The sequence below is a fragment of the Camelus bactrianus genome, chromosome 17 (assembly GCF_048773025.1).
Source record: "Camelus bactrianus isolate YW-2024 breed Bactrian camel chromosome 17, ASM4877302v1, whole genome shotgun sequence".
In the NCBI taxonomy this organism is placed as follows: Eukaryota; Metazoa; Chordata; class Mammalia; order Artiodactyla; family Camelidae; genus Camelus; species Camelus bactrianus.
In genome coordinates this window covers 41,699,512-41,722,144 of record NC_133555.1, presented here as the reverse complement: position 1 = coordinate 41,722,144, position 22,633 = coordinate 41,699,512, and the positions used below count along the sequence as shown (strand labels likewise).

Genomic DNA, 22,633 nt, shown 5'->3' with positions numbered 1-22,633 from the left:
CAGGAGCAGTACAAAAAGTTCCCGTATGCTATTCACCCAACATCTCCTAAGAGTAACATAACCATAGTACAATTTTCAAAACTGAGAAATTAGCTATTTATTATTTTTCAGGCCATGATCATCTCACCCAGATCCTGACAACAATCTTAAACAGAGTCTTTCCACTTAGTGTTGCCTTCTCTTGTGTGTTTTCCACGTCACAGCCGGAGTGACTTCTGTGATAGAACAAATACAGTTCAACCTTTGATGCCTTTCCATTCCTGTTAGGGTGAAGCCTAAATTCTTGAACACAGTTACAATGACATGGTCCCAGGTAATTAAACAATCAAAACCCATAAAAACGTACTTATCTTTCCTATTTCAGTGTCAATGTAGTAAAAGTTCTTAAAGGAAGCCACCCCTGATTGTCACTCCTATTTTTTGGTACTTTACCTCTCCAATGAAATTGTGTAGTATCTAGTATCAAACTTTTTATTAATCTGTGTTGTAAATTAGTATGTGTCTGACATCTTCACCAGACTATAAGTTTCATGAGGGTTTACTGTTGTGGTCAAGCACTTAGCACTGTGCCTGGCACATTGTAGGCACTTGGTAAGTTTCTGTTGAAAGCATGAACTGCTTACCTTAGACAGGTTTACTCCTGTGTCCTAGAATCTGTCTTGTGTATTTCATCCTTTTTTGGTAATTATATGTGCCTCTTACCTTGTACTGCTGTAATATCCCACATCCTGCAGAATTAAACAGTTCCCACCTCCTCTGTGAAGACTTCTTGCCTACCTTAGTTGTTTCTTCCTATGGATTCTTGTAACATTTACTTTCTTTACTGCTCATTTGGCACGTATATGCTGTGCTGTATATTCCCTCTCGTATGTACATATCTTACTTATCTCTTCAAATCCTGTGTAACTATGTCAATAGGCAGGTGCTTACTTTAGTTCCTTCTTCCTTATCCTTCATATTTACTTAGTTTTTAGTACAGACTGTGCTAGTGACTTAGTTGGTAGCAAAAATGCACACAGCAAAGTCCTTGCCATAAAAGAATTTACATTCCAGTAGAGAAGATGAGAGGAGGAAAACTAACATTTATTGAACATTTCTTAGAAATCAGGGATAACAAACAACTTTTATTCAGTTGATCTTAGTGAACAAATACCAAGAGCATAGGGCAAATACATCAAGGGGTAAAAAGCTTTATAAAGTACTGTAGGGTTTCATTCATTCAACAGATATTTACTGAGGGTACACTATGTGCCAGGCACAACGATATGTACCAGTAACACAAGGTCTCAGCTCTCATTGCACTTACAGTTTGTGAGGGATACAGAAAGTCAGTAGGCAGTTACAGTATAGTATGATGATTTCCACCCTGTGTAGGAATCAAGTTTTAAGTACTTGCCTGCTTGGAGCTCTCAATCTGGCAGGGAAGGACAGACAGGTAAGCACCTTACTGTCCAGTACACGTGTGCCATCAGGTAGGGAGATATGCAGGGAGCTTGGAATCCAAGAGAAGGGAGAGCTAACTCCACCTGGGGAGCTGGAATAAATGGTATTTTGGCTGAAATCAGAAGGGGTGAATTGGTATTTTTAGTCAGGTGAAAATGAGGGAAATGTACTTGAGTCCAAGGGAACAATAGGATTAGATGTCCATGGTTAGGAGAGGCTCACTTGAAGTCACTGTGGCAGGATCATGGGACTGGGGTGTGTCGGGGATAGGGTCAGTGACGGACAGTAGGAATGAGGGAGAGGTAAGTGGGACCCTGATCACACAGGGCCTTTCTAAGGCATTTATCACACCAAATCTAGTTTAAATTTGTTAACTGACATAGTGTACATAAACGTGCTTTTGGCTCACATTTCTACTTTGGATTTCGTTTGTGGACTCTTTAAAGTGAGAATTATTAATCATTTCATAAAAATGAGATGAAATAATATTTAGGGAAAAAAAAACCAACCAACAAACAAAAAACCACCCTCTGTTTATTAGTAATTACCCTCTGTGACTGTAAAACCAGATTTTCCAAGATGGTTCTTCAAGGGCACCTTGAAGTAAAAATATGTGTCCTAGTGGAGGGCCCTGTGGTGCTGCGCCGGGGTGTGATAAATAGTGCGTGTTTCTAGTTTCAGAGGTTGCTAGTGTAATGAATGGAAGGCTAGAGTCAGAATAGACTGAGGGGAACCAAGTGGTTTTTTGGTTTAACCATTCTTGAGGAGGTCAGGGCCATGGAAATTCCAGAAAGGTTGCAACATAGTCTTGGCATTCCCAAATCAGGACTTTAGTGTTGTTTTAGGCTTGCACATAACGAATTATCATGTTTTCTCTTCTTTGTAGAAAGAAATTCAAGCCATGAGTCAGTGCCATCATCCCAATATTGTGTCTTACTACACATCTTTTGTGGTAAAAGATGAGCTGTGGCTAGTCATGAAGCTGCTAAGTGGAGGTGAGTACAAGGAAATGTCGGCTTCCGTGGTTTGGAAAGTTCATACAGATATTCTTTTCTGTCCTGGTTTGGTTTTCATGGCCATTTGCTACTGAGGAGACACTGAGAATACAGTATCTGCTAATGATACTGGTGTGCGAGCTGAGACAAGTTTCACATAGTACATTTGGTTGGCATGACTCTTCAGTTGCTCTTAATCTAGGAGGGTTCCCTCCCACTTCCTCTCTTCCATGCTACACACTTGTTGAAGGTTCTGGTCTGAAAGTGTCTATCTTGTAGAACGTCCCACATTCTGGATTTATCTGGTTATTTCTTCCTAGTGATGCTTAACTTGATTTATATTCCTTTATTTCCTACAAATTGAAAATTAGACCTAAAGGCTTATTTGGACAGAATATTTTGTAAGTGATGCTGTGTACTTCATATTGCATCACAACAGCAAGTAGTATTTGCTATCTGGTTGTATCTTTAATGATGATGTTAATTTTGATTGCTTAAGATTATGACGGCCAAGCCTCCCCATAGAAAAGTTAGCTTTATTTCCCTCTGCAGCTAGCAAGTGATCTGTGGGATGATACTTTGGCACTGTGAATCCAGTTCCCCAAAAGTCTTTTGTCTCATGATTTTTAGCATCCATTGACAATTGTTTGAATCAGTTATTTTGTCAGAGGTTGCAGAATGGTAATTTTTCTTATTGCATCTTTTTTTTTTTAAACTGGCATTCTTTTCTGAAAAGGAACTTTTTTCCCTTATTAACTGGGGCTTTTTGATTAATCTATATTATAGTTCCTACCAAAAAGGCAGGGTAAATAATTATTTTTTTAAGGACCAATTTTCAGAGTGAAGAGTTAGTTAAAAAATTACTGCCAGTAGTAGCTAATGAGAGGGTGTTTATTTTCCCCCTTTTTTCCCGTTGAGTGAGGCTTTCATTTTTTTGAAATATCATTATATAGACTCAAGGATTTTTATATATTCAGTGTCTTTCAATCAATTATAATCTATCCAAAATTTTGCCGATGGGAGTCCCTTCAAGCTGACTCTCTTGTCATTTTTACATGAATCCTTCAATCTGTGGTGGCTTCCTTAATTTTTGGTTCAAGATTTCCTAGACTCACATTTATATTGCTTTCCTCAGACCCAGAATTAGCCAATGCTCTGAGGATCCTTGATCCTTTTTGTGGGAAATGGTATTTAGAAAGTATAACTTGGATGCTTGGGATGCTCATTGTTACTACTTCGTCATTGCTTTGAGTTGAAAGAGCTTAGAAATACGGCATATTAAAAATAAATCATGATTTAACATTAATATTTCCAATTCAAGTTTAATGTTACAGACTTTGAATCTCTTTTCTCTTACACAGAAAATTTTGGTCCCCCCCTTTTAACATAATTAATTTTGTACTTTATCCTGCAGTATTATATTTACAGTTATGTTTGCTTTAGTCCTTAGAATAAAATGCAACTATTGCTGGTTGAAAACAGTGGGCCCTTGATACGTATAGATTGAAGATTTTGTTATGGTTACCTGAACGCCTATGCCATTTAGTAGATTAGACATTTTGCCACAGCATGGATTTGAGTCACGTGGCAAGATGGAGGGGACGAGCGAGTGATGGAGCTGCCTGACTTTCCCATCACTGCGCTGCTTGTTTGCATATATATTTTGTGTGGGATCATGAGTTTCCATTTTGGATTGTAGGGTTACAGAAAAGATCATTTGTGTTTGTTTGCCATTTCAATACCATTGCTCATTGAACATGTTACTTCCCCAGAGAGGCTTTAAAGGAGAGTCTTTAGGCTTTAGAATTAAATTCCAGGTTTCCTACTTAGCAGTTGTGTCATTGGGCAAACTCTTTGAACCTATTTACTTGTCTGTTAAGAGGGGGATACCTTTTTGCATTTCAGGGTATTGGGGAGGAGTAAACGAGATGAATATGTAAAGCATCCACCACTGTGCTGACATGTAGCAGATGCACAAGAAATTTTAGTCATTAATAATAATAATCCCTTGTTATTTGATGCTTTTCAGTGTAGCCAGAATCACCTTTGTGTTTCAATCCCATTAGTGACACACTGGAGAAACTGGATTGCTTTGTTAAAAGCCCTGTTCATATGATGGTTGGAAGCCTTGCTAACACCAACCACCTTTCAAGATGGTGGTCAAGCATGGTTCTTTCAGTATGGACAGATATGGGAATATTAGGTAATACTGTATCTTTCATTACTGATCACCTATAGCATAATTTTCTTTACTTGTAATTTACAAAAATGTGTAATACAACCTTTTTAATGTTTTGCTAAAAAGTCCTCTGATAAATAGGAATAAATTGTCTGCTTAATTCTCTCATCCATAGCTGTATGCCAGCCCATTCCTTCTGCTACTCCTAAGCAGAATGCCTTAAAAAAAAATTTTTTTTTGAAGAATCCCTGTTCCTCTCTTAGTGAGTATATGTTCTGATCACAGAAAGGGCAGGATATGTAGCTGGCTGGGATGTCTTTTAAACGTAACTGTCTTTTCCCCCTGGTCTTAAGTTTCCTGTGATGGTGTCCGATTTTTCCAGCATAGTATTCAGCAGATTTTCTGGAGGATAATTTCCAAACATGTTCCAGGCATTAATTCTTTTTGTAATTACTTAAAATTTTATGAGTCAACATAATCTTTAATCTAAATGTTTATTTTTAAAATATTAAAAATTATGCATCTTTTTAGGAAAATGTAATTTTTTGTAGTTATTAAAGTGAATACACATTTAAACTGAAGAGATATATTAAGCAATATTTAGAAGACAAAAGGTAGAATGAAGCACAACTTAAACCTTTTTTTTTTAATAGGAGGAAACTGTCAGGATAGCTCAATTAAAATGCCTTTCATCAAATACTTACCGATTACCAGTACATTGGTGAATCATACTGTTGGTTCCTTGCTCTTACGGGCCTTATAGCTAATAAGGAAATAGTTAAATAATTAAATAATTATAAGTGTGTCTAGTGCCATGAAAAAGTAGCAGGTGCCATGGGAACAGGTATTAGGAGAATCTAACTTTATTGAGGGAGAGTGGATGTTGTGGGATAAACAGAGACTGTCCTCAGGAGATGAGGCTCTTCAGGAGACAGGAATATTAGGTGATAATTAGCCGGGTGGAGTGGGAGGTAGAGGTGATATCGGCGGAAGGTGGCAGAAGGGACCAGGAGAGGAAGCACTGTACGGAGAGGATCTAGAGGCAGGATGGGAAAGTATGGTGTCTTAGAAACTGATGGGGGATCACAGCTGGAGCAGAGAGGGTGAGAGGAGGGGAGCATTGATAAACAGGGTCTCCATTTGAATAATTAAAAAATATAAATAGCAAGAGTTAACATACATTTAGGGTCTGTTCTTTCACATTAACTTTTTCAGCCAAAATATTTGAAACAAAAGCATATTTTTTATTTAGCAGCATTGTACTGAGGTAGAATTTAGTAAGCTAATTAATCAAAATGAATTGCAATTGGCACTCTTTAACGTATCAGTTAGGCATCAGTGGTTAAGGTTAGGTATGTCACTATTGTAATTATTTTGTAATAGTTCCTTATTTATGACTATAATATTCTTATCTTTTGTTAAACAATTAAAACTCAGATGTTGAGTGTTTGGATTTATTAGTATAGAAGGTTAACCTTTAGAAATTAGAATCAGTTTTGATCTAAATAGCTATTTCTACGATTTATTAGTGCTAAACTGCAATATAAAATTTTTAGAAATCAAAGTAATTAGGAAAGCCTCTGAAAGGAAAAGAGAAAGAGGCACCTGTAGGACTTAAAGGGATGAACTCTAGAAATGCAGAAAGCTGATTGAAATTCACTGTCTTAGAAAATGATTTTGTTGTTTGGGGATGCTCTCAAGTTTGTCATCTTCTAGGAGATAAAAAGTATGGGACTTCATTGGCCCTGAGCAGGACCTAGGTAGAAATACTTGGTATTAAGAGTGACTGGCTTTTTCCTACTGTATGTATAGCACAGCGAACTTTATTTAATGGTTTGTAGTAGCCTGTAATGAAAAAGAATATGTCTGTATATGTATAAGTGAATCACTATGCTGTACACCAGAAACTAATACAACTCTGTAAATCAAAAAATAAAAATAGGGGGAGGGTATAGCTCAGTGGTTGAGCACATGCTTAGCAGGCATGAGGTCCTGGGTTCAATCCTCAGTATCTCCATTAAAATAAGTAATAATAAATACGTAAATAAACCTAATTGCTTCTCCCCCCCCCCAAAAAAAAACAGAAAAAAATAAAGTGTTAAAAGAATTTTAAATAAAAATAATTAAAATTAAACTTAGAAAAAGACAGTGACCTGCTTTGGATAGTCAGGCAACAGTGGAGGGTCTGTCTCTTGATCTGAAATGAAATATTCGGACCAAATAAACTTTGGCTTCTTTGAAAACTTATGTGGCTCAGGAAGACGCAACACCTGGTGACTAAGGACTGGTTAAACCTTCTCAGTAAAGTACTGGTAACTAAAATGAATGAGTTACTCTTGGACTCGTGTTTTTTCATAAAAATAAACTGGGGAATTGAACATATTAACTGAGTATTTAATTTGATTGAGTTAATTTGATTTATCAAGTTTCTTAAACTAGCAGCTTCACCACTTTTTCAATATTATTATTATTATTTTTAATGGGGGTATTGAGGATTGAACCATGCTCAGCATGTGCTCTGCCACTGAGCTGTTTCCCTCCCCTTTCAGTGTTATTTTAATATTTAGCAATGATTTTCTCAGGCAATTAAAAGTTTTACATTGCTTTTTAAAAATTGTTTTTAAATTTTATTTTATTGCATTATAGTCAGTTTACAATGTTGTGTCATGAATTGCTTTTTAAATATTTTGTGCCATAGGCTATGAAGGTAGGCATGAGATAGTTTTGGGTAATAGATGATCTACATTTTAATATCTTTTGCTTTGTTATAGAATTTGTACCAAATCCCTCGTCTTCCATTATTTAGTTCACTTGCTTTTACTCTAAGAAGTCCTTGGATTTCAGCGGGCATTGTTCATCATGTTGCCTGGGTTGTTAAAATGCAACTTCTTGGGCCCTACCTCAGATCTCTTGAATGACCGTCTATAAGGTCTGGGAATCTGCATTTTAAACTAGCTTGCAAGTAATTCCTTCACATATTAAAGTTCAAGAACAGATTATCTCTGTAGAATATTTCTTCCAGATTGTGGCCAAGGACATAAAACTGTATATGCTGATATTGCCTGCCTTCATGATGCCTACTTTCCTTTAGATACTAACTTGAATCATTCAGTAATAATCTAGTTTTCCTTTGCTTTGCATATTTTACCTTCATGTTTCTCTTCATTGATATGAAGACTTCTGTGTAATTTTGATATCTGATGAGGGAGAATTGTAAGCACCATCACCATGTTAGATGCTGCAAGAGCTGAAGAAATCATGTGGAAAAGGAGGGGAGACCTTCCAAGACTAAGATTTGTCAGTTAAGGATGAAGGTCGTAGTGGCATGATCATCCCTCCACCTATAAAAATCATACTGTTGGGAGACTGAAACTGAAAAGACATTGTTATCCTAGGGAAGAGGGGGCTTCTTATTGTAGCCTTGTTTGCTGTATCTGTTCTGGACAGAGTCTGGGGATGTACATTGCTTTAATTTCCCTGTTGGTCATTGAATGATGTGAAATCAATAAAAATCTAAGATTTTGGAAAGGAGTTCCTGCTTCAAACTATTTAAAAGTACAGATCTAATTACTTTGATGTGCCTTGGAGTCTTTGTGGCTCCATCAATTCAATCCACCAGATTAGAAGTTCCCTGAAAGTCAGCAATCTTGCCATATATATCTTGTCATATTCTGTGGCACCTAGTTCTAGATCTCATATAATATGACTTAATTGTTGAATGAATAAGTTGTGTGTCTAATTCCTAGTAGGAATTTCTCTCTTTGCATTCTTTATTTTAGATATTCTTTACATTACAGACATTTAACTCAATTGGCATTTATACATATGTCTTTATAGCAAGCAATTCTTATATGGCCTGGATTTCTCAGAAGAATAAAACACATGGCCTGTTGGTATAGTTATTTTGCTTTGGGGGTTGATGTGTGACCGGTTAAACTAAACAGAACAAAACTTCCTTAGGCTCCCTCTTTGTGGATCAGTGTGGTAATGTTACTTAGAATCTGGAGCCTCCCTGGTTCTTTGTCTACAGAGTTGAAACTGCCTGTCTCCTACTGGAGGTGGGGAGTGGTAATGGCCTGGCTTCCAGGGTGGGAAGAAGGGATCTGGGAATCTTATTCTGCCTTATATGAACTTTCAGCCAGTTTTCCTGTGTTCAGCCCTTTCCTTCAGTCTCGCCTCACCTCCCCTTATGTGGCCCTTGGTATATGTTTTCTGAGCCTTTCGCAAGCTCTAGGTAGGAATCTACTTAATTTCCTAATTGCCATACCTCCTCTGCAGGCACTAAAGTTTCAGACTTCTCCGCTCTGTATAGTCAGTTACTTTTTCTGCTTTCTCTCTTCCAGAAAATTAGTGCTCTCTTCTTATCTTCTTTCTTGTTTTCTTTTTTATTCTGGGTTTATGCCCTTTTTATCAAGTTTACCAAGTTAGTGGATTTCAAGTGGGAGCTAAAGTAAACAAGTGTTCAGTCCTCTCATGTTTTCAAGGATTCCATGTAGACCACTTCTTTCCATCTATTTGGAAGTATATTTTTCTTCTTAAGTGTGTGAAATAAAAAGCACCCACCAGGCCATGTTTTCAACAGAAGTGTTTGTTTTAATTTTAGTCTCAATTATTGAGGTCTTGTGCTAAGAAAATGGGCATCCAGTCATTTCAGTGCAGTTTATGTACCAGACTCCTTGGCACAATTTTTAATATTGGAGATTGTCTTATTTTGGTTCTGTGATCTTTATGGGCCATTGTACTGTCAGAAATCTTACTGATCTCCTGCAAACTTTAAAAAAAAATTAGTCATCATTTATGGTAGATAGCATTCAGTGATTTTAATGACTATATGGGTGTTTTTTCCCTCCCTTTCCCTAATTTTTAGTGGGAGCATTATTTCCCATCCTGGGAGAACAGAATTGATAATACATCTGGGCTGCTGTTTAAAGAGAAGTGCCATTTTTATTCTTCTCATATTTTTCTTTGCCTTCCCTATTTTATTTCTATTATTTATTAACCTGAAACATAATTTTAACTCAAGTTAATTTGCATATACATGTGATATATTTACTTTCCAAGTTTTTTTCTGTAATTTGACCTACATTTAAATTGTGTTTTTACGTCTTTATTCATACAACATTGCATACTGAGAGGTTTTGGAAGCCTAATTGGTTTGTGATATCTTATACTAAAGAATTATTGATGGGCATGGTTTTCTTAGGGATTCTTCAGAGGTGATTAAACATCCTGTTACCTTTTTCATATTCTCATTAGAAGTCTAAAAGAGATGCTGGTGTAACACTATTATTTGGGTATTAGTGGGCTGCTTTCTGTTTTAGAGTGGAATTGAGGATAAGTTATTAATTTTAAACTTCTCTATTTCCTTATATTTGCTGTCTTTTCCTTTCTTTCCTACACAGCTAAGTTTATGAAAAGGTTTACATGTGCTTTGATTTCAAAATGGCTCTGAATTATATTGAATGAGTTAAAAATTACAGAAAACTGTGTCTTCTCTTTTCAGGTTCTGTTCTGGATATTATTAAGCACATTGTGGCAAAGGGGGAACATAAAAGTGGAGTCCTAGATGAAGCTACCATTGCTACAGTACTCAGAGAAGTGCTGGAGGGGTTGGAATACCTGCATAAAAATGGACAGATTCACAGGTATGTAAATGACAACACTCTTCTCTTCTGGATAAGTGCAGTGATTATTGTGCTGTATCATTTCCTTGGGGCCATTCCCCATTCTTTTGCACAATTAGTCATAATCTCTAGAGTGTTAACATGGTTCTTTGTATTACTAATTCCAGTACATTGTGGTTACGAAGCTAGTAAGTATTTTAAAAGCAACAAATACCTCAGTCAAATTAGAAAATACAAAACCAGGAAAAAATTCCTAATTTCCTATCAAGAGTCAGTCATTGCAATCACTGATAACATTTTGGAATATACCTTTCCAGTTTCTTTCTTTCCTTCTTTTTTTTTTTTTTTTTAATGAAGGTGTTGGAGCTTGAACCCAGGACCTGGTGCATGCTAAGCATGTGCTCTACCACAGACCTCTGCCCCCCACCCCCCAGTTTCTTTAATATGCTTAAAATTATTTAAAACAAAATGGTATATATAATTTTGTCTTTAGCTTTTTGTTTCTTTTATGTTATATCTTGAGTATTTTTTCAAATTATTAAAAGTTCTTTGTAAAATACCTTTTTAAAATTAAAATTTATTTTTTTAAATAAAAGAATACTTGAAAAGCTGTATAACATTTCATTGTTCAAGTGTTTCTGGCTATTTTTATCTGTTCAGTTCCTGAGTATAGATAACAAGAATGCAAATGGTGATAGATTCAGTGTTAATACACATTTGTTTAGTGCCTGCATTTGGTTTTCCTTCATTTGAGGATAACTTTATATCCTGATCGTTTCTGAAGGGTAGTTTCCCTGGATATAAGAATTGGTAGTTGACAGTTCTTTTCTTTCAACACCTGAGAGACTCTGCTGCTTAATTCTGGCCTTCATGTTTTCAGATGAGAAATCTGTCATGTGAGTTGAAATTCTACAGGCAATCTGTTGTTTTTCTCTGGCTACTTTTCAAGATTGTTTCTTTGTCTTTGATTTTCAGAAGTTTAATTATGATATGTCTTTGTGTGGATTTCTTTAGGTCTATCCTGTTTGGGATTCCCAAACTTCTTGAATATGTAGGTTTTTGTCTTTCAGCAAATTTGGGAAGTTTTCAGTCATTATTTCTTTGATTACCTTTGCAACCCATTTTCCCTCCTCTTTTTCTGGGACTCTAATGATAGAAATGTTAGATGTTTTGTTATTGAACCATAATCCTTGAGACTCAGTTCGGTTTGTTTGAGTAAGTTTTCTTATTCAAGTTATTATTTTCAAGTTTGCTGACTCTCTCCTCTGTCCTCTCCATTCTACTCTAGAACTCATTCATTGAGTTTTTTATTTCAATTAGTGTAGTTTTTTAGTTCTATAACTTTTATTTTTTTATAGCTTTTTTAATTTTTTGCTAAAATTTTGTTTTTCATTGGTTTTGAGAATTCCAAATTGCATATTAGAAGCATTTTTATGACGGCTGTTTTAAAATTCTTGTCAGATAATTCCAACATCTGATTCATCTTGGTTTTGAGAGTGTCTTTTCTTATTGAAGTTTTTGCTGGTTTTTGGTATGCTGAGTGATTTTTTTAAAAAGCTGTATCATGAATGTTTTGGATTTTATGTTAGGAGACTCTTGATCCTATTGAAATAATAATATGTTGAAATAATCTATTTTAGCAGGCAGTTGACCTGAGTTTTAGAGCCTTTGCAGTGGTGTTCTGGTTTATTTTGTTCACGTGGCACTGCTGGGGCTCTCTATTCAGTCCCTGTTGATGCCACCCATGGGAGCAGAGTGCACTTCCCCAGGCCTGGTGCTGCTATGTGGAAGCTGGGAGATAGTGGCAGAGCCTGTGGGTCTATGAGCACTTCCTCGGGCTCACCCTGTGGGCCAAGCCACCTCGTGCCAGTTGGACTCCCATTCATTCTCTGGTATTACCTGTGGACATGAAAGGCACTTCTCTGGGCCACATTTTGCTACTGGATGGGGAGTTGGGAGACCCTGGGCTGAGTCTTCCTTTGCCACTGTATGGAGAACCAAGAGGTTCCAGGCCTGGGTCACTCTCTGCTGCTGGGTAGAAGAATGGGAGATAGCGGCTGGGCCCACTGTTGATGCTGCTGTAAGCAGCATGGGCCTATCTCCTGCACTAGACATGGTTTGAGCGGTGGAGTTCCCTGCCTGGTCTGTGTTGGCACCTCTGGTTCCAGCACAGTGGGCCAGCCTGCCGCTCCAGCTGTGTGGTCGGGGATAGGATCCCTGCTAGGTGTGAGCTGTACTGCCCTTTTCCTGATCATTTGGCCACAGAGAACAGGCTTGGAGCTTTTTATGGTCTATGCCTGTTGACAGTTCTGGGTTGCAAAACTATAATACCCAGTCCAGAGTATATGAGATTAAAAGAAAACTCAGGGACATGGTATAGTGCTGTGTTAAAGTGGACTTGGGTTAGTTATAAATGTATATAGTGAATTCTAGGGCAGCTACTGAAAAGGAGAAAAAAGAATTAATATGCTAAGAGAGGAGAGAAAAATAAAATCATATAAAATGCTCAATTGAAATCAAAGAAGGTAGAAAAAGAGTGGAAGAACACAACAAAATATAATCTTAAAAATCACCTACTTGTAAGGAACAACAAAAGAAGAACAGGCTAAGCCCAGAGTTAGCAGATGGAAATTAAATACCTACATCAGAGTGTAAATATATGAAATACAAACTAAAAAGACAATCAAACAGATCAATGAAACTAAGAATTAGTTTCTTTCCCCTTTCCTGGGGGGATGGGGAGGGGAAATTAGGTAGGTTTGTTTGTTTGTTTATTTGTTTGTTTATCCTAGTGAAGGTACCAGCCATTGAACCCAGGACCTCGTGCATGCTAAGCACACACTCTACAACTTAGCTATACCTTCCCCTCCAGAACTGGTTTCTTAGAAAGATAAATAGACTAGACAGTTACCTAGATTCACCAAGGAAAAAAGAGGATTCAAATAAATAAAATCAGAAATTAACAAGAAGACATTACAATTGATAGTACAAAAATACAAGGGATCATAAGAGACTACAATGAACAATTATACGCTAACAAATTGGACCAACTATCACCTTGTAAAACTGAGCTCTTAAGGAGTAATCAGAATATGGAGGGAAAAAGCAAGGTATCTCCTTCCCTCTACACACAAACTTGGATTACATTATTCTGAGAACAGAAGCATTTTAAAGAAAAATCAATATATAATAGATGACATCAGCCACCTATAAAAATATCTCATTCAAGGAAAAAATGGATAATTCTTTCTAGCAGTTTAAATTTTCAACCTCCTAAGTCTTACAAAGGAAACTTTCTCTTTATAGGGATAAAGGAGAGCAATTGAGTCTAAGGAATAATATGTAAACTAGAAATCTTGGAAACACTGATGAAGGTATATTTTAAAGACAATAGGATATTTCATCTAAAATTGTACCTAATCAATTATTTTGTACTAGTTAAAATAATGTGTTAACACATGACTGAAAAGGAGACATGACCAAAGAGTAGACAATTTGGAAATTGATTTCTCACGCTGTCAAGAAGAAAAGGTGCCCTGAAAAATAGGATTCCTGTCCTCTGAATGCTGATAACCTGTGGATACATACTTCAATACTAGCAATGAATATAATTCAGTTACTACCTCAGTTCTGATTCCATATTCATCAAGCAGTCCTCTAGAAAGGAATGTGCCAGAGACTGACTGCTAATTGGCCTCTAATATGTCTCCCCTTCTTTTAGAATTCTTTTTAAATGGCATTTTTTTTACTGGGCACATGACCATCCAGAAGAAAGGCAACATTTCATAACCTCCCAAGCAGGCCAGATATGACCATGTGATTTAATTTCCAGCCACTGTGATGAGAACAAAAGTGTGTACTGTTTCCAAGCTGTGCCCTTAATTGGTTTTATCAGCCGCAGCACTACTGACATCTGGGCAGGGCAGTCCTTTGCTGCAGGGGCTGTCCTGTGCACAGTAGAATGTATCGAGCAGCATATCTGGCTTCTACCTGTTACATGCCAGGGGCACCTCCCCCGGTGCCCATTGTCACAACCAAAATGTCTCTAGACATTGCCACATATCCTGAGAACTACTGCTGATAGAAAGTGGCATAACCTCTATTTGCCCTTTCCTTCCTTCTGTTGAAATGTGGATGTGGTAGTAAAGCGTCTTGGACTAAAGTGACAAGAACAGAGAGATGGTAGAGCAGTAAAATGTGAGACACTGAGTCACTGACTCTGCAGTCACCATCCTGATGTCTGTCACTCATGCCCTGATGTGAGAGGAAAAAAAATTTTTTTATAGCCATATGGATCATCAGTGATTGACAAACTCTGGTGCACAGGCTGAATCCAGCCTGATACCTGTTTTTCTGTTTTTGTTTCTTTTTTAAAACACAGCCATACCCATTCATTTACCAATTGTCAATGGCTGGTTTTCACACTGCAGTGATAAAGTACTGGTGACAGAGAACATCTGGCCCACAAAGCCTAAAATATTTACTATTGGTGTATGTGTAGGTGGAATACTACTCAGCCATAAAAAGGATAAAATAATGCCATTTGCAGCAACATGGATGGAACTGGAGATGGTCATTCTAAGTGGAGTAAGCCAGAAAGAGAAAGAACAATACCATATGATACCACTTACATGTGGAATCTTAAAAAAAAAAAAAAAAAAAAAAAAAGACAAATGAACTTATTTACAAAACAGAAACAGACTCACAGACATAGAAAACAAACTTATGGTTACCAGGGGGGAAAGGGGGTAGGAAGGAATAAGTTGGGAGTTCGAGATTTGCAGATACTAACTACTATATATAAAATAGATATTTCTTCTTATAGCACAGGAGACTATATTTAATATCTTGTAGTAAGCTATAATGAAGAATATGAAAATGAATATATGTATGTGTATGTATGACTGAAACGTTATGCTGTACACCAGAAATTGACATAACATTGTAAACTGACTATACTACAATAAAAAATAAAAACATTAAAAAAAAAGAAAATGTCAACCTCTAGTGTAGATAATACTGACAGCTAAGCATGCATGGAAACTTGTGAATACTAAGCTAAATACTATTCTAAATGCATTTTCTACCTGACCTCATTTAATCTTCACAATTTTATAAATTGGTACTATTTATAGTAACAGAGCTGTGGTCTGAATTTAGGCAGCCTGCTTCCAAAGCTGCCTAGGAAAGTTTGTGCTAATCAGTGAAACTGGGCTTACATTGGTTCAATATCAGTTATAGCTTTTAGTTACTAACTCAACAGAATTTAGATCTGCCACTGAATTATTCTTTAAATATGTCATGTGTTGTTTTCTTTTGTTTAATATGTCATCTCTCTTTTTAAAAGCCAGAATCTTCACTTCAGAACATGGATAGAAGTATATTCTTTTTCCTAAACCTTTACATATGCAGACTTTTTATAGTTAATAGTAAAATTAACCTGAAATATACATTAAGTCCACTGTCTATTTTAGAAAGCAGTAACTAATTCATATCAAGTTCAGGCACAAATTCAATCTGTGCTCAATTTTGTATGACTAAAACATCTACTTTGTTAAATATATAAGCTCTCATTTGGCTAAGTGAATAAAAGGGACAGAAAAAATATTGAAAGAAGTAATGGCCCGGTAACTTCCAAATGTGAAGAAGAACATTAATTACAAATTTAAGAAGCTTAATGAACCACAATTAAGAGAAACACAAAGAGATCTCTACATAGACACATCATAATCACACTATTGAAGCCTAAACCCAAAGAGAGTATCTTGAAGGCAGCAAAAGAAAAACAATTTACCATGGAGGGGGAGCGCTATAGACAGAATGTTTATGTCCCCTCCAAATTCACACATTGACACCCAAACCTCAGTGTGGTGGTATTGGAGGCGGGGCCTTTGGGAGGTAATTAGGTCATGAGGGAGAGCCCACATGAATGGGATTAACGTCCTTATTAAAAAGACCCCAGAGAACTCCCTTGCCCCTTTTGCCATGTGAAGACACAGCACAGAGGTGGTCACCTCTGAACGGGGAAGCACATTCTCACCAACACCAAACCTGCCACTGCTTTGATCTGGGACTTTCCAGCCTCCAGAACAGTGAGAAGTGAGCTCTGGTTGTTTAAGTCACCCAGTCTGGTATTTTTGTTATAGCAGCCCAAACAGACTAAGACGGAGATCATCAGTGTGACGAGGAGCTGACTTCACATCAAAACAGTGGAGGCCAGAAGTCAGTGGGAAAGAGCCTTGTAACCCTAGTGACACCTTTGAACTATAGTCCCCTGGAATTGAAGATATGTTATAGGTACATACAGGTTCAGGATTGTTACCTTCCTGGTGAATTATTCCTTTTTCTGTTGTATAATGACCCTTTTTATTCTTGGAAACACTTTTGTACTAAAGACGATTAGGTCTTGTTTTAATATGGCTACACTGGCTTACCTTTGGTAAGTGTATCTTTCATTGTGGTCCAGTCTTCCTAGGGTCCTGGCTTTATGAAGGAGTCTCAGTTCTATCTCTCAACCTCAAAGCAGCCCAGTGCCATGTTTTTTGTTTAGGGGTGGATTTTAAAGCTATTTGGGGCAGTAGGTCTGCTCTGTCTCCCAAGGTTTACTGCTCTGACTCTTGAGTATCCTTTTCATTTCTGAAACTGGAGGATTTCCTTTTCTTTATTTCGTCTTCAATTCTGTGACAGTCCCCTCACCCACCAATTTATCCAGCATTTCTTTGTGTTTGTAGCAGGGGGAGGTGTGTCTTGGGGCAAAGGCCTGGGTAGTAAGTGAAGAAAACTTGTTTCCCACGTTGCTGGAATGGAAATTCTCTTACAAGTTAAATCAGAGACCCTCAACCTTGTCTTCATATTGGAGTCACCTGGAAAACTTAAATAAGTACTAAGTCTTGGATCCACTGCCAGAAATTCATTTAGTTGGTCTGGGATGAGGCCTTGGCATTGGGACTTTTAAATGCTCCTGCAGAGATCCTTATGTGCTGCCAACACTGAGAACCACTCGTTGCACTTGTGCTGAGATGCACTGAGACTTCAGCAGGCTTGAGAGAAAGTTGTTTTTAGTAGGAAACACACAGATGGATGCTTTTAGTAGGTTTTGCTACTTCTCATACCCTTAGAGTCCAATTGTTATTTCAGGTAAATTTGTGTCAGCCTGGTGCATCAGGTCAAATAACTTTCCTCCATCTCTGCTGTTTTCTCCTTGACCCTCTAGGCTTTAGAGGTTTTGACTAGAGTGAACAGGTCTCTAAAATTAGACTTCTACTTTTCTCTCTGTATCTACCCACACAAATATGTTTTTCCTGTTTAAAGGGGTTAGCTTTACCAGAAAGGGTAGATATTTAGTCAGTTTAAGATGCCTAAATGTGGTGTGTTTTCCAGCTTTTGTTTTGATTCGTTTCTTTTCTTGGTCTTCTTCAATTTTTCCATAAACTTTGCCTATTGATGAGTCATAAAAATGTAATGGGGAGAATCTTGTGCTGTACTAGTGAGAAAGTCAAGTGTGTCTATGATACTCCTTTTAATTTTAAAAGGAATTTGTAACTTTGGTGTAGCAGTGACATGTAAAAAATGGCACTAAGGTGTGAAAAACACAACTCACTGTTCCTGTGTTTCCAAGTGGTTAGAATGTTTAATTGTTGGGGCTGCTGGGTTGCTTGATTTTCTTTGTGGTGGAGTCAAAAAGGTTCTTTAATTAAGGACTACTGTATTGATTTCCAGATACTTCGTTATAGATCTTTTTCTCGAAAGGTCAGTGGTCCTGTTGTGTGTGAGGACAGACTGTGGTGCGTTTGATTGTCCAGTGAGTCATTTCACTTCACGATATTCCTCCGCTTTTACTCTTGGAAGCTGTCCTGTAGATGGCATTTTTGACTTGAAAAGGAAAACATTAATTGATTATCTGGGGAATTGACCAGGAAAAATAGTCACCCAAAGAGTAGGCTCCACTGAAAATGGGTTACTGTCTCTTCACTTAAGATAAAAACTTAGAAAACATTATTTGAATAGGTGATGCAAATACATGGCTGAAAAATTCAGATGGTGCAAAATGGTATATGATAAAAAGCAAATCTTCTCAGTATCAGCTGGGCTAAATCATGTTGATACTATATACCCTGGATATGATGTGATGCAAATGGCACTTTATTTCTGTGGTTTTCCTTCCCCAAACTCACAACACCATTCTAATAATGAGGGAAACATCTTACAAATTCCATTAGAGGAGTATCCTGCAAGATTCTTGACCATTACTCCTCAAAACTGTCCAGGTCATTAAAAATAGGGAAAGTCAAAGACACTGTCACAGACAAGAGGACCCCCTAAGGAGACATGACAGCTAAATGGAATATGGTATCTTGGGAAAGAAAAAGGACATTAGGTTAAAACTAAAATAACTGAATAAACTGTAGACCCTAGTTAATAGTAATGCACCATTACTGGTTCATTAATGTGGCCAAAGAACCATACTAATGTATGCTTTTGGTAATAGGGGAAACTGAGTGCCGGGTGTACAGGAATGCTTAGACACTATCGTCTCCATTGTTATGTAAATCTAACTGTTCTGAAAAATAGAGCATTAAAAAAAGAAGTCTCCTTCCTTCCCTGAACCTCTGTACCCTGGTCTAAAGGGAGCAACCATTTCTTGCCGTTTTCTTTTGATTCCTTTGAGAGGAATTTTATGTAAGTATAAACATACTGTATGTATCTCTCCCTCCTGCTTAAAAAAAGACAAATGGTAACATGATGTGTGTAGTATTCTTATTTCACTTAATACATTTGGAGATTACTCCATATTAACATGTATATTTATTAGTATTCATAATATTTCATTATTTAGGTATACCATAGTTTAACTGGTCTCCTATTTATACGAATAGTTAGCTGTCCTATTTGACTGCATCATATTAGTTTATAACCCTAATATTTGGAACAGAGTTAAGAGGTGGCATCTGGGGGCTGGGATGGTAGGAGGGAACAATTAAGTTTTATTTTGATATTTAGTTGGATTGATTGACTTAATATTCTGCATCTCTCCAGAAACAAGTTTTTTTTTTCTTTTTTTTTTATTTATTGAAGTGTAGTTGATGTAATTACAATGTTAGAAAACAGTCAAGGTTTTTTTTTTAGTATTTGGATGGATGGATGAGTAGGAGGATGAATTGATGGATTTAATGTTTCACTCATCTCTATAAGAGGATTTGAGGCAGACTGTCTTTTATTTAGTTACTTATTTAAATCTTTTTGATGAGTATCTGGGAGATGCCACCTATATACTAATGGTAATAATAAGTAAGTGCAGGTGATAGAGACATATATTAAGATACAGACCCAGATATGACTCATGAAATGAGAAAGACCAAGAAATACTGTATTTGTATGCTCTGTACTAACACTCTGTACTGCAGCCTGCTGCAGAAACACAGAGGAGGAAGTTGAAGGTTCAAGACTGGCTTAGTTGAATGGTCTTTGTCAACAGGGGAAGGCAGTGTCCTCAGTTCTCTCCTGTCCATGTTCAGAGACTTTAGGTTTGTGGGACAAAGTGAGTCAACCTCCATTCTAAGTCAGCCTCTGGGAGAAGGTCCTATAAATTACATGGTTTTATAAGCAGAACAAAATACTTAGTAACATGATTTTCTTAATGCTTCAGTATATATTCAGGAAAAGTATTGTATACTTTTAGTATGGCGGTGCTGCTACACACAGTTGTGAAACTGCTGTGCGTTGTTTACCAAGAAAGGGTCATATCTAAAGATGGAGGGAAGAAGACAGTGACAGGGAAAGGATGAAGTGCCATGCTTTTCACTGGTACCTTTTCCTGACAAATATGTCCTTCTTCCATGAGCTAGCCTCTCTTTTCTTTCTTGTCTAGCTTCAAGGGCTGGCTCTCTGTTGTTTATTTAATTACATTATTTTTAATTACAAAGTAAATAGATGAGTCCACTCCCACACAATAGGCAAACACTGTTCCCCTTGACCCAGTCTCACTCCTCTCCACTGAAGGAACTGAATTCATTGCTCTCCATTTGGTGTACAGGGAAGTACGTGTGTGTGTAACATTAATGGTGTCATACAAAATGCACTGTTCTGTTAGATTTGTTGATATGTATTATGTCTTAGAGGGTATTTCAAGTGATAACTTGTTGATTGACCTTAATCCATTTCATGGATGTAACAGAATTAACTTAACCTTTCTGCTATTGTTGGCTTTTTCTGTGTTAGCATTTTTAGTTTGTTTTGACAAACAATGCTGTAGAGAACCCCCTTGTACATCCCCTGTACATTGTGAGAGTTTTTCTAGATTATCAGGAAATAGATTAGCTATTCATAGGATTAAGGGGTTTTAAATCTTGCTGCATACTACTGACACATTGTTGCATGAGAGAAACAAGTTTTAGGTTTGAATGGGTGATACTATATCATTTGCTTTGGAGGAAAAGCCTAGATACGTCACAGGAACATATTCTGTTAACTAAACTGACAATGGTTGGAAACTTTGGAGAGAATACTGGACTTGAGAGTGGTGGTCAGAGGGATCTTGGCCTTTTCATTGATGTTTAGGTTTTTTTGACAGGAATGCATTTTTGTATTACTTGAGTTGTTATAGGTGCTAATAAAAATATAGAGGTGGTTGAATAATTTATATCATATCTTTATGCTACAGACATAGGATAGTTCATTTTTAACCACATACTGATGATTTTAAAATTTTAATCATATATTATGTATTAGGATGTAGGAAAAAAGCAATGTGTTTTAAAAAGTAGATAAAGTGAGAGTAAGTGAAGGTCACATTCTTCATCGAGTATTTAATAACCTTGGGTTTTCTGGATTTTATAGTAAAAATCTGTATATTATTGTAGCTTTCTATGTATAATGTTTGGATTCTAGTTCAAGTGACTATAATTTTTAAAACTGTATTGGCCTTAATACCCTTTAATGCAAAATAGAGCATTTAAATATTGTCAGTGTTGTGAATATTGTGAACTGCTTAAATTGTGTGACTCCAAAGAGTAGGTGCTTTTTAATATGTAACTTGTTTTGTTTTGTTTTTTCTTAAAGAGATGTGAAAGCTGGAAATATTCTTCTTGGAGAAGATGGCTCAGTACAGATTGCAGGTAATGATTAGGATTTCTTTTTATTTTGATTTAATGGTCAGTAGAACCACATTACTTATCTTTTACGTTTTCTTAGTCAGTTTTCTCTCCTGTTCCTTGGACCATGTCTGGTCAATGTACTGTGATGGCATGTCCCTGCTGACTCTCAAGGTATCTTACACTACTTGTCCTTCATTTTCAATCTTAGGCATTTTTTGGCCATTACTCATTACCTTCCAGTTATCTACTCCTTAGCCCTGTTGGAGTCGTATTCTTGGATTCTCACAGCATTCTGTACTTTCCTTTAAAGGAGAAGTAGTCAGGAAACCTCATTGTATTTAAGAATAAATATGCTCTAGGGAGGTGATACAGAGCTGCTTCTGTCTTGGAGGAAATAGGGTATTTGCCAATTAGGAAGTGGCCTCTGAGAGGTGGAAGTATACTTTTGGCAGATTCAGAGCTGAAGAGATAAGAGTTGACAACCAATGAATGAAGGAAGATGTCACAAGAGAGACTAGAAAATACTTAGAGATGAAAGGAAACAGTATCACATCCGTACCAAAACCTATGGGGACAGTGACAGCATTGCTAAGGGGCAAATTTGTCACATTGGATGGTTTATTTAAAAACAAGAGAGATAGCAAATCAACAACCCAGCTTTACAGCTTCAGGAACTAGAAGAAGAAACTGAACCCAAAGTAGCAGAAGGAAGGAAATAATAAATTTCAGAGCAGAGGAAAGGGAATAGAGAGCGGAAAAGTAATAGACGAAATCAATGAAACCAAAAGGAGATTCTTTGAAAAGATCATTAAAATTGACAAACCTTTACCTAAACAGAGTAAGAAAAAAAAAAGAGTCACATGACTAAAATCAGAAACAAAAGTGGGGCATTACTATCAACTCTATCCAAATAAAAAAGGATTATAATATGGTATTATGAACAATTAATTATACTCCAACAAATTGGATAACCTAGATGGACAAATTTCCTGAAACACAAAACCTACCAAGATGAAATCACGAATAAGTAGAAAATCTGAACTGACCTATAACTCGTAAGGAGATTGAATCGTAATAAAAAATTTCCTGACAGAGAAAAGCCATGAACTTGATGGTTTCACTGGTGAATTCTATCAGACATTAAAGAAGAACTAATAAGACTCTTTCTCAAAGTTTTCCAGAAATTTGAAATGGAAGGAACACTTTCTAACTCATTCTGTGAGTCCAACATTACCCTTATACCAAAGTCAGGCAGAGATACTAGCAAGAAAAGAAAACTATAGACCAGTATCCAATATG

The 22,633-nt window shown here is 36.8% G+C and overlaps 1 protein-coding gene across 2 annotated transcripts in view; it reads left to right on the top strand.

Annotated features, from left to right (window-relative positions):
- Positions 1 to 22,633, top strand: part of OXSR1 (oxidative stress responsive kinase 1) — a 72,328-nt gene that overhangs the window by 20,812 nt on the left and 28,883 nt on the right. For both annotated transcript variants that reach the window (XM_074345252.1, XM_074345253.1), the window contains exons 3-5: positions 2,330 to 2,438; positions 10,121 to 10,262; positions 21,300 to 21,355. In XM_074345252.1, the coding sequence (XP_074201353.1) occupies positions 2,330 to 2,438; positions 10,121 to 10,262; positions 21,300 to 21,355 (307 nt within the window). The remainder of the gene's footprint in view (positions 1 to 2,329; positions 2,439 to 10,120; positions 10,263 to 21,299; positions 21,356 to 22,633) is intronic.